This window comes from Canis aureus, chromosome 21 (assembly GCF_053574225.1).
Source record: "Canis aureus isolate CA01 chromosome 21, VMU_Caureus_v.1.0, whole genome shotgun sequence".
In the NCBI taxonomy this organism is placed as follows: Eukaryota; Metazoa; Chordata; class Mammalia; order Carnivora; family Canidae; genus Canis; species Canis aureus.
This window is the reverse complement of record NC_135631.1, coordinates 5,126,096-5,138,323: the sequence shown is the minus strand read 5'-3', so window position 1 is coordinate 5,138,323 and position 12,228 is coordinate 5,126,096. Positions and strand designations below refer to the sequence as shown.

The 12,228-nt window shown below is 49.8% G+C and overlaps 1 protein-coding gene across 6 annotated transcripts; it reads right to left on the bottom strand.

The window, feature by feature from the left end:
- Positions 1-872: 872 nt before the first annotated feature.
- On the bottom strand, positions 873-12,159 carry CCS (copper chaperone for superoxide dismutase). Of its 6 annotated transcripts, XM_077862538.1 has the most exons (9): positions 11,980-12,159; positions 11,561-11,655; positions 8,276-8,316; positions 6,368-6,505; positions 5,973-6,150; positions 5,369-5,429; positions 1,485-1,562; positions 1,305-1,408; positions 873-1,188 (listed from the first exon to the last, which is right to left on the bottom strand). In XM_077862538.1, exons 1-9 carry the CDS (start codon positions 12,016-12,018, stop codon positions 1,035-1,037), a joined length of 888 nt encoding a protein of 295 aa, XP_077718664.1. In that variant the 5' UTR covers positions 12,019-12,159; the 3' UTR covers positions 873-1,034. The 6 variants fall into 6 exon arrangements, with proteins under 6 accessions (XP_077718664.1, XP_077718665.1, XP_077718666.1 ...); XM_077862539.1 differs by lacking the exon at positions 8,276-8,316 and having other exon boundaries at positions 11,561-11,633; positions 11,980-12,155; XM_077862540.1 differs by lacking the exon at positions 8,276-8,316 and having other exon boundaries at positions 11,980-12,130.
- Positions 12,160-12,228: the final 69 nt, after the last annotated feature.

Here is a 12,228-nt window from a genome sequence, read left to right as displayed (position 1 = left end):
AGCAAGGCCAGCTATCTGTAAAATCACCTGCCAGATTCCAAGCAGACAAAGTAAGTGGCAAACTTTGTATTCTGACAGCCCACTGGGTTATAAAAGCAGTTTTGTCATGGATGAGCAAGCATAGCAAAGTCCAGCGGAGGGTCAGGACGGGGGCACAAAATGGTAAGTGGGGAGGCCCAGAATCCCTGGCCCCACACATTAGTCCCTGGATACCAGCCATCCCTGGAGAGGGGGGCTTAGCTGGGGCAGCCTCCAGGAGCCCCATTTGGCCTCAGAAGCAGAGCCACTGTTCCCTTAACTTCCTGTGTGCCAAGTCCTGCACTGAACACTTTATGTATTAAATTAATTAAGATTATTAAGAATAAGAAAAAAAATCAACTAAAGCCAAATTAATTTTAAAAGCAGGAGGAGGGGATGCACTAGGAAAATCGAGGAGTGCCTCTTAAACCCCAGGTCAGGGAGTGGCTAGCCACAGGAAAGGCCCAGAGTGGGCTCTCTGGGGCATCTGACATTATCAAACAACTCTTAGATTCCCCCTGAGCATCTGCCTCTTCCCTCTTCTCAGCAGACAGGTGTTTTCTGATACTCAGTTGACAAGGCAGGGAGAAGAGGGCCACCTGCAGCTCCCATATTCCCATATTACAGGCCCAACCACGGGGAGAAACTAAAACAGGATCTTCTCTGGCAGAGATATGAGTGCTGTGTCCCTGCCTGTGACCTTGATGAGGAGGTTGCCCTCAGTAGGTACACAGATTTGAATCCAGTTTTATTTGGCTCCAAAGCCAAAAGGTGGCTCACAAGAACAGGAGAAGCAGAAGGCCTGTGTTCACAAAGCCCATAGAGGGACATTGGGACACGGACAAAACCCAAAGTTCTGTAGGAAAATAAAACTTTAATTTGCAAGGGAACATCACAGCAACCTTCACACCCTGTACCCAAGTCCTCCTAGGACTGGGCAAGCAGGGCCTCCCTCCCCTCTCTCTGGAAGTAGACAGTGCACAGCTGGGAGAACAAACCCGAAGCTGAGGCCATGTTCAGAGGTGGGCAGGGGGCTTGGCTGGCTCCTTTCGTCCCTCACCAGCAATGGGCCGGCCTCGCTCCTCCCAGATGGTAAGGCCATCACAGGAGCAGATCTGCTTAGGGTTCTGGAAAAGGCCAGCAGAGCGTGCGATGATGCCACAGGCCAACCTGAGGAAGAATGTGTGGTCAGGAGTGGGCTCTGGGCACTGGTTTGGGCTCCCCTGGAGTTGCCCATGCACCACATTGGCAGAGCAGAGCCTCCTGCTGCAGGTGGCATCACGTACCTCTCTCCTGAGTTTCCTGTGACCTTGGATAAGGGATGGCCACCCAGGCCCAGATCATCTTCTCCTTCATCGATGACCAGGCTTCGGCCAATCACATCCCATACCTATGAGGGCAGAAAACAGCCTCAGATAGTGGATCTGTTAGGAGAGGTCCCCACTTTTTTTTTTTTTCCAGCTTACCTTCAGCTGCTCATCCTCTATCCTGAAGATGGCTCGGCCATCAGTGCCAGCATGGACATTCCCCAGGTCCCCACGGTGCTGCAATGAGACCCAAGGGAGAGAAGAGGGCCACGTGAGACACAGCTGCTGACTTCTAGCTTCCCAGGATCTAATTCCCCTTCCCCCAAATATCAATGTCTTCCTCTGGGTACAGTGTGGTAGGATAAAGGGATGGCCTAGGACACAAGGAACGGGCCCAGGAACTGAAATCCTGGACAGCAACACCCTTCCTAGGAAATCATGCCCACTGGACCAGACTGTTTCCCCTGCAAGGCTATTGCCCTCCCTGCATCTCAGCCTCAGAAGCTAGCTCAGTTCTCCAACCTCTTGTTGACACTAACCCTTGGCAGTCTACAATTCCCCTGGGCTTAAGTTGGCTAGACTTGGCTTCCTGACCACAGGAAGCAGCCAGCATCCCTCCCTGACTCCTAGCCTCCAGGAACAGAAAGAAACACAAGGAGCAGGGGACCTGTCCCACCCCCTAGAAGCTGGCTCAGCCTCTGTTCTCCCTTCCCCCTTTTAAAGTAATACAAAATGTCCTAACACATCTACTGAGCATCTTGTACATCAGACCTACTCCACTGGCACGGGGGTCAGGAGCACATGCAGTCTCCACCCTCAAGGAGCTGGAAGCATGGTGGGGAGATAGACATAGAACAGACCAGTGATTATGAAACGCACACTAAGTATAGCAGTAAGTAGGTTTTCTGATGACTGGATCTTACTGGAATGTCACAGAGACCCACATCTGTGCAAATAAATAGTCTCTGATTGGATATTTTAGGCAGAAACAAGTGCCTGTACCAGTGTGGGCTGATGCACATGGGTGATGCCCCTATGTGATGGGGCTGAGAAGCGGCAAGAAGCGCCACATCTTGTTTTCCAGAGAGAAATCTGTTGCTTACACCTGGCGTTTTGTTACCCTGCATTGGTAGCCTTTATGGTAGAAAGATCAAGGCAGGGGAGGCGATACTGAGCCTTGAGGAACATCTTGAGGACTGTGCTGAGGGAGTGAGCAGCCTGGCAGTGTGGCTCAGAGGAGTGACCCAAGAGCATGGTCTATTCCCTCCCCTGCACTCGGACAGATGGAACTGGACCGCAGGGCCCTGAATGTCACACCAAGAGGCTGGGCTGGGCCTATTTATCCTCCGGCACTGGGGAACCAAAAACGGCTGTGGACAGGGGCATCCCATGGTTACTCTGTGCTTTGGAGCAATCCCTCTAGCACAGTGCATGAATAGGCAGGACTGGGGGGGAGGCAAGAGAAGAGAAGGCGGCTTGGAGACTATTTAGATGTGCAAAGGGACAACCAGGCTCTGGCGTAAATCCCCACACTGAATTCACTTCCAACTGGGCAAAAACAGATGGAGAAATCCCAAAGGAACTTGTCAGCCATCACAGGTGGCCTTGACAGTCCAGATGTTACTCTACCCCTGTCAAGGACTTGGGGACAGTAGAGCAGCTGGCTCCAGCCCCTTCTAGTTTTTTGCCCCGAGAGGGGCCCAGGCCACAGCAGGCCAAGGCACAGATGGCAAGGCAGTCTCTTACCTTTCTGATCTCTACTGCATAAGAGACACAGTGCTACCAGTTCCTGAATGCTCCTTGCTGGTTCATGCCTCAGGGGCTCTGCCTAAGGAGTTTTCTCTGCTGTGCCTGACATTCTCACTCTCTGTTCTTCACCTGCTTAATTTCTGTGCAGCACCTTTCAGGGCTCCATGAGGACAACAGCCTCCACGATGCACCTTCCCTGTATTTACATCCTTGTGTGCTCCTCCACTGAGGGTGGGCTGGACCTAGTGTCACTTGTTAGACTAGGCTACAAAAAGAGAACAGTTTGGCTCAGTCTTAGATGCCCTCTCTCATGCACTTGCTATGAGGGAAAACTAGCTGCTATGTTGTGAGCCACCCTATGAAGAGGCCCATGTGCCAAAGGACTGATGTCCCTGGCCAACAGCCAGAGAGGACTTGAGGCCTGCCAACCGCAACATGAGCCTTGAGATGACTGCAGCCCCAGCCAACACCTTGATTACAGTGACCCTAAGCAAAGGGCCCCCAGCTATGCTGCATCCAGGTTCCTGCTCCAGAGCAAACTGAGATGAATTCTTGTTGTTTTAAAACCCCAAGTTTGGAGTAATTTGACGCATAGCAATAAATTGTTACACTGAGTACAAACACAGCACTGCACAGGGGACCCAACAAAAACCCTTCTCCAACTTCCCAGGGTGAGAGGGGAAAGGAGTCAAACTTCTGACCATTGGCAATGTAACAGAGCTATCAAAAGTCCAAAAAAAATCAGGCACATGAAGTAAGAAACATGTACCACAGGGGCGCCTGGGTGGCTCAGTCAGTTCAGCATCCGACTCTCGGTTTTGGGGGCTCAGGTCATGATCTCAGGGTCGTGGGTTCGGTGCCCAGCAGGGAGTCTGCTGGAGATTCTCTCTCTCCCTCTGCCCCTCCCCTGTGCTCATTCTCTCTCTCTCTCTCAAATAAATAAATAAATAAATCTTAAAAGGAGAAGGAGGAGAAGGAGAAGAAGACGAAGACGATGACAATGACAAAATGACAACGACAATGAGGGCCTTCCTTAATCCCCAGACCTTGCAGGCCAAAATACAGAACTCTACTACCATTTATTTGGCCTCCACTTTATTTTTTTTTTATTTTATTTATGATAGTCACACAGAGAGAGAGAGAGGGGCAGAGACACAGGCAGAGGGAGAAGCAGGCTCCATGCACCAGGAGCCTGACGTGGGATTCGATCCCGGGTTTCCAGGATCGCGCCCTGGGCCAAAGGCAGGCGCCAAACCACTGCGCCACCCAGGGATTCCTGGCCTCCACTTTAAAATGAGCCTGCTCTTATGGCTACAAGTCTTGGTTTTCCATTCTCTGTGGCAATACTGGGTTTCTTGTCAAAAAACCCTCTACCTTAATTACATGAAATGTTATCTTGATTTGCTTTAAAATAATAGTAGAGAAAGGCAGGAGGTATAGATGAGACAGGATTGGCCATAAGTTGGGTCACTGTTGAAAGTGGGTGATAGTGGTTCAGCCCGGGGTCTGATCCTGGAGACCTTGGATCGAGTCCCACATCGGGCTCCCTGCATGGAGCCTGCTTCTCCCTCTGCCTGTGTCTCTGCCTCTCTCTCTGTGAGACTCTCATGAATAAATAAATAAAATATTTAAAAAAAAAAAACAATAAAGAAAGAAAGAAAGTGGGTGATAGGGACACAGGAGTTTGGGACAAGTTTCTGTACTTTGGAACATTTGAAACATTCTGTGATGGATCAAAACATTAAAAGTAACTAAGTTTACCTAAGGAAAGCACTGAGTCACCGTACAGCAAAATGTGAAGTAACAGAACAAGTAGTACTCAGAGAAGCAAAAACCAAGGCAGCATGCAACTCACTGCTGACAGGGAAACAATTCTCTGGTGAAAAGTGAAACTCCAGGCCAGGAGCTGTACCATCAGGAACTGCCTTTTTTTTAGTTCAGATAAGATCTTCCACTTCCACACCTTCAGCTTCTCCAGGAAGCTTTCTCCCACTGCCCATGTGCTTGGGCTCAGGCTGGGTCACTGCTTACTCTGGGCTCCCTGCAGGCTCCTGCAAGGATCATCTCACTGCCCTGCAACCACAGGGTTCTCAGGGATCTTCCCCACAGGACTGTGAGTCCCTAGGGGGCAGGCCATGACCACAGAAAGGGTTAATGTTTTTAAACAGAACAAAATAAAGCGAGAGGACCTCACTGAAAAGGAATCTCATGCTAAGGCCCTAGGAATGGCCTCCCCTGCCTGAGGCTTGGGGCCCTCTTGTAGTAGCCTAAGCCTCACCCAGATGGTTACTTACCCGGTCAGAGTCCTTAGGGCCCCCGTGAGATGCTCCATCAGGGTTAAAGTGGTCCCCGCAGCTAAGAAGAAAAGGTAGCAGGTAGGCAGGAAGACACTGGCTCCTAGGTCAGCTGACCCACTCTCTCACTTTAACTATATTTATTTCATTCACTCACTCAACAAACAGACTCGCTCTGCGCCAGGTTTTAGGTTGAGGGCATGAAGAAGAATCAGATGTGGGTCCTGCCCTCAATAAGCTTTCAGGGGAGACACAGATGAGTAAGCAACAAACTGCATCACAGCACGACAAACACTGTGACACGGGGACCAGCCCTTCTGTGTCTATGAGTTGCTTCCACCTCAGAGGCAATAAAGTGGCTATGAGCAGGAGCATGAAGGTCAGATTTGAGTTCAAATCCCACCCCACCATTTATATGCCTTGGGGCCTCTGACAAGTCATTGAACCCTCTAAGCCTCAGTTTCCTCGTCTATAGACAGGGCCAACATATATGTGCATCACAGTACCCATGAGGACCAAGCATCAAAGTGTGTGCAGGTGGCTGAATCTTGGGTGCACGAGTACAGGGATGAAGACGCCATAGGGGAAGTTACATATGACTCACCTGTTGCAGTTCCCGGTGAGGTCTCCAAACTGATGGACATGGAGTCCATGCAGCCCAGGCTCCAGGCCATCGATGGTCCCCTCAATGAGGCAGCGTTCAGGGGTCAGCTGTAGGAAGCGCACCACCCCTTGCACGGGACCAGGGCCCTCCAGAATGGCAACTGCTGCTCCCAGATTCTCTGCAAGGTATCAGATACCCAGGCTGGCTCGCCACCTCAGCTAGCCCCACACCTTCATCAGCTCAGAAAGAGCAAGGAGAGAGCTCTGCATAACTTTCATGCCTTCCCCAAAACCACTCAAACCCCAAGTCCCCAAATCCTATAGTTTAGATGTGTACCAGCTCCAGGCCACCTCCCTCCCAGAGAGGCCCAGGCCAGGACCAGAGTAGCTACTCACGCAGGAGGCCACTGCCCATGCCCTTGAGTACTGCCTGCCGCCCTGTGCTTTCCAGAAGGGCCTGCACCTCTTGGCTGGGCAGGGTGGTCTGCACCAGGACCATCTGGTTTTCCAACTGCACTTTAACACTCTGGATGCCTGGAGGGAAAGAGAGGGGAAAAGGCAGCAGAGGGCCGACACCCCTGTGCTGGGAGCGGAGAAGAGAGGTACAGAATGTTTAATTTCCCATTCTCATCTTCGCCAACCTTCCTGTGGCTAGAGGCAAGCTCAGAAGTCGCATTCTGGGTGTGTGAGGCCCTCAACCTCTCTGAGCCTGTATCTTTATAAATAAAAGGAGGAGAAGGCCACCTTACCCCCAGGATTATTGTTTTTCCTTATCATGTCCCATACTAAGAAACATAGATAATTATTTTAAGATATTTTTATAAAAGTGGGCCATCAATGAATAGTCCATTATTGGGGCGCCTGGGTGGCTCAGTCAGTGAAGCATCTTGGCTCAGGTCATGATCCCAGGGTCCTGGAATGGAGCCCCACATTGGGCTCCCTGTTCAGCGGGGAGCCTGCTTCTCTCTCTCCCTCTCCTGTTCCCCCTGCTTATGCTATCTTTCTCTGTCAAATAGATAAAGTCTTTAAAAAAATAATAAAACAGTCCATTATTCATGATAGCCAAAAGGTGAAAATAACCCAAATTCAACTGATAAAAGGATAAAGAAAATGTGTATCCATTATTTCTCAGCCATAAAAAGATACGGAATGAACTGCTCGTAATGCTACCACAGGGAAGCACTCTGAAAATATGATTTTAAGTGAGTGCCACTCACAAAAGACCACATATTACATGATGCCTTTGTGGATGCAATGTCCAACACAGGTGAGGGGCTGAAATGTACAAGTGATAGGGGTGATGGCTGCACAACTCTGAACATTTTAACCACCACTGAATTCTACACTTAAAATGGATATATTTTATATTTGAATTACATGCCAATAATGCTGTTACGCACATCCAAAACAGGGAGGGCTGAGCTATCCCCATCATCATGAGAGCTAACATCTACTGCATGTGCACTGGGGGCTTTTTTGCACTTTACCCATATTAGCTCATTAGACACCCAAGTAAACCTGTGAGGTGGGTACTACTGTCCCTATATTACAGATGAGAAAATTGAGGCAGAGAGAGATTTAAGAACCTTGCTCAAAGGCACAGTGTGGTAAATTGTGGAACTGGAAATCATCTCAGGCAGCCTAGCTCTGGAGCCTACCCAGATCCTGCTCACCCTGAAAAGCAGCCCCTACCCTCCAGGCTGGTTGGGACCCCTCCTGTGCCCTCCTATAGAAGCTTCCTCTTCCCCGAGTAACTCATGCTGTAATAATGACAACCCTCTGTGAGTGCAGGGGCCCCGTGTGCTCCGCAAAGGTCAGGTTCAAAAGTTACATGTCTCAATTGCCCTCCAAATCCCCGATGTCAACCTGTGTGCCCACAGACGGCAGGATGATTCTGACACATGCTCACCTTTGAGGGCCATCAAGCCTGCTAGCTCCCTGAGCACAAGGACCAGTGCTTTTCCTGACCCTGGCCTCCTCCATGACCCTGGCCTCTTCCATGCCCAGCATGCATTTGGGATGCCTCCGTGGCTCAGCAGTTTAGCGCCGCCTTCAGCCCAGGGCCTGATCCTGGGAGACCCGGGATCAAGTCCCACATTGGGCTCCTGCAAAGAGCCTGCTTCTCCCTCTGCCTGTGTCTCTGCCTCTCTATCTCTCTGTGTCTCTCATGAATGAATAAATAATTCTTAAAAAAAAAAAAAAAAAGAATACGGGGGAGGGAAACCAAAGATGAAGGCATCACCAACAGTCAGTGTAGTGTTCCGTTCTATAGGGCACCATGTCAACAGCATGAAATGGTCTTACCTTTGCCTTCTAGACTGCCCATGGCTCCCTTGGGCTTTACCCTGTAGAGCAACAGAGGAGCCAGACTATGCCTGGATTAACCACCAGGCAGAGACTGGAATAACAATCCCCAAGGTATGGGAAAGGTTCGGATTTCTTCTGGCTTAAAACAAGGCAAAACTGGGAAATGCTATTAGGGGCAGGTGGCATCTGAAAGACAGGAATATCTGGTATATGGTTACAAAAGCTTCCACAGGCTTGTTTCTTCAGATCCCCTGCAGCAGCAGTGATACTGTTGGGGGAGGGGCAGAATCTGTAAGACATCAGATTAACACACATAGCCCGTCTCCGGCAAGTACAGGGTGATTCTGTGAGACGAAAACCCTCCATGTTATCCAACCGGTCCTCACTTCACACAAAATTTTATCTTGAGCCACCAGGCAACCGATGCAGCATTGGGAGCTCTGGGTCAACGTAGGGATACCTCTGGATGTTGGTGGCTGCAAAAAGGGTAAAGAGAGGATGATGGGGGAACTCTTGTTGGTCTGACCCTCCAGGAGATGCCAAGAGCTGTGCTCTGCCTTACACACATCAGGGTGATGATATGGTTCTCATCTGGCAGGTGAGGAATGAGGTGAGAGGGTGACACACCTGGCTTGAGGTCACAAAGTTTGGAAGGCAGCCTGTCCAACCCAAAAACTGACACTCAGTCCCTTTGCCCCAAGAAAGTAAGCTTGAACCCCCAAGGCTGATTTTCAGGGGCTCCCAAGGCCCAGTGAACCACACAGTATGAGAAACTTTGCTTGCTCACCTCATTTAACAAGCATACACTAAGTACCCATCACATGCCATGTTCCAGGCAGTGGAAGCAGAGTAGACAAGTCAGGCAACATCTCTGCCCTATGAAATAGTATGTACTCTGATGTAGAAATACAAAAGTCAAATATACACACAAGAGAGGTTCAAAGGGGCACCTGGGTGGCTCAGTGGTTGAGCATCTGCCTTTGGCTCAGGTCATGATCCCGGGTTCAGGCTCCCCAGAAGAGCCTGCTTCTCCCTCTGCCTATGTCTCTGCCTCTCTCTGTCTCTCATGAATAAATAAATAAAATCTTTAAAAAGGAAAAAAAAAAAAGGTTCAAATACTGAAAGGTGTGATCGATGAAATAGGGTTAGGAAACAAATGGGGCCCCCACATAGGCTGGTCAAAGAAGGTCTCTCTGAGCTTCTAAGCAAAAACCTGAATGTAAGGTAAGGGCATTCCAGCAGAGGGAACAGCACTGACATGTTCTAAGAGAAGGGCAGTGTGACTAAAGCAGGGAGTAAACAGAATAGTAAGAGAGGAAGCTATAAGCGGAGACTAGGCAAACAAAGCCCAAAGGGAAAGAATCTGCATTTTAATTTTAATGCAATGGGAGGCCACTGGGAAAAGGCACAATGTACAGTGTGGACTCTGGAGTTGAAATCATGAGTATGTCACACAGAGTCTGTCACATACAAGCTGTATAGCCTTAGACAAGTTACTCAATCTTTCTGTTGAGTTTTCTATTCAGTTACCTCATCTGTAAATGGAGATAATACTACCTACTTCAGAGGGTTATTAAAACCTTAAATGAGCAGGGCAGTGATATAATCTAAGGTATGATTTTAAAAATCACATTAGCTTTTATATGGAAAAACAATTGGAGGAGGCAACAGAGGCAATGGGAAGCCCACAGATGAGGTTCTCGTGTGGGTCAGGAAGAAGTAAGGTGGCTTGGATTTATGTGAAGGCCAAAGTATGGAAAAAGAGAGGCTAAATTCTGAGTATATTGTATATATACAGCAGATAAGACAAGACTTTCTGATGGACTGATTTCCACACAGGTGGGTTCCTGTTCTAGGGTCTCCTAGGAGCTGATTCTTTGCTCCTCCAGTGAGAGGGACCCATGGGGCAGCTCCTTGTAGTTGCAAGGAGCTGTGCACTTCCTGAACTCTAGAACTGCATCTGAACCAAGAAAAAGGCTGGCTCTGCCTAGGTGAGCAAGGTTCAGGGTGGCTTGTGTAGAGTGTGGTCAGGCCAGCCCTTGCTTAGCTCAAAGCCCGGTAAGAAAGAAAACATAAGGCCACAGGGAACTCTAAGCTGAGTGATAAGAGTTCATCGAAGTTTGCCTTGGGCTGGGAGCAACTCCCATTTATTCCTAGAAGAGTAGGAACCCTCTTCCCCAAAGTCCCAGGCCTCCTGGAGAGGGCAAATCTCTGTCTGTCTCTCTCTGCTTCAAAATCTGTCCCCAAATGCCTCTGCCCAGACTGCTACCTATAGTCCTTCCTCATAATTTCTAAAATTTAGTGAGCTCTCACTACATGCCACAGAAGTTTCTAAAGTGCTTTACACACATATTAACCAACTCACGCTTCATGACAATCCTCCAGAGTAGCTTCCATTATCATGCCCATTTAAACACTGAAGAAAAAGGCAAAAAATAGCAACATGCATGAAATCTAAGCACCAAAAAAAAAAAAAAAAAAAAAAAAAAAAAAAAAAAGAGAGAGAGAGAGAAAGAAAGAAATCTAAGCACCATTAAGTGGCAAAGAAGGGATTTCAATGCAGTCTGACTCTAGGGCACATACCTTTATCCACTACTGCTCCCTTGTACTGGACAAGTGCCACCACTGTCCCAGCTTAGAACCTATCTCATCTCATATCCTTCAAGAACTGCTCTTCCATGAGCAATGCTTGCATGCTCATCGTCACCTGAGGGCAGGGACTGTGTCTGAAACACCTGTGAACCCTTCTCCCTAAAAAGCCCTCAGTCTATAGTCCATACCTGCTGAAGGCCTGGACAAATATTTAACGGAATCAAAGGAGGCCAATTCCCAGTGCCATGCTGGTAGTTCTGCCTTCTCAGTTATTTCTGATTGTGCAAGGTCACCTCCAGACCAGTTAGCTGGCTTATAAGAATTGGGAGCTGCCTAGGATGGAACATGGCCAGGGCTGCTGTTTGCTTTGTCAAGATTATGCTGTTTCACAAGCAAAAGCTGCTTGCTATCCGGGAACTCCCTCTGTAGGTGGGGCTTTCTATACTCAGCCTAGCTCCTCACTCCCTGGGTGCCGGAGAGGTCCCAGTGTGTCAGAGCCTGTAGAGAGCGCTGGCAAGGCAGGCTTGAGATCTAGACTCTGCCTCTGGGTCCCTTTGTGACTCTGAGGACATTCCTTTCTATCTCTGGGTTTCAATTTCTACATCTGTAAATGAGAGTGGTGTTGTTCTAAGAGATTTGCCGCTCCTTCTAGAGGCTTCCAGACTGTCTGCACAAGTTTTTGGCTCTTACCTGCCACCCCTTGCAGGGACGTGCGCACCGCGTCCACGCAGCTCTGACAGGTCATCTGCACTGTGAACTCCAGCTGCAAGGCCGGCAGGGACAGGCTGATGAGAGTCGAGGGGACCCCCTACCTTGCGTGACCCTGTTTCACCTCCCCTATGACCACCCCAAAAAGCCTGGAGAGGGCAAATCTTTCTCACGTGACCCATTCTCAAGTGCCCTCATTATCAGTCGTGATCGTTCCAGGTCCAATCCCCCAACTCCCCAAAGTTAAGGCCAAGGACTCTGCTAATCTCGCACCCTTTCCCGCGGAGGCCCCAGGCCCCGCCCCAGGTGCCTACTCCTTCCCTTTTTCCTGCGTTAACAATCATCCTAGGGGCCGAGGCTCTCTGCCCAGAGAGGCTCCCACACGAGGCCTCGACCCTCACCGTGCAGGCGGTCCCGCGGTCCTCGGAGTCCGAAGCCATCCCGGACCCCGTCACCGGCCCGAGGACCTGAACTGCCGCGGCGCTGAGGTAGCGCCGGGCAAACCCCTAACTCCGTCGCGGGGAGGCGGAGCTTCGGAAGCCACACTTTGCTCAGCCTCCTGGTGCGCGCGCACGTCAGGCCCTCCCCTCTTACGTCACTCTTTGGGAGGGAGGCACTGGCTGCGCAGGCGCACTCGGACCATCCGGCGC

Bases quoted from the DNA above. Each gene is read 5' to 3' on its own strand.
- CCS (XM_077862538.1), bottom strand. From the start codon at position 12,018: ATGGCTTCGGACTCCGAGGACCGCGGGACCGCCTGCACG. The intron at 6,151-6,367 runs GTGAGTAGCTAC...GATACCTTGCAG, and splicing joins CATGGGCAGTGGCCTCCTGC to AGAATCTGGGAGCAGCAGTT. The intron at 1,409-1,484 runs GTAAGCTGGAAA...CTGCCCTCATAG, and splicing joins TAGAGGATGAGCAGCTGAAG to GTATGGGATGTGATTGGCCG.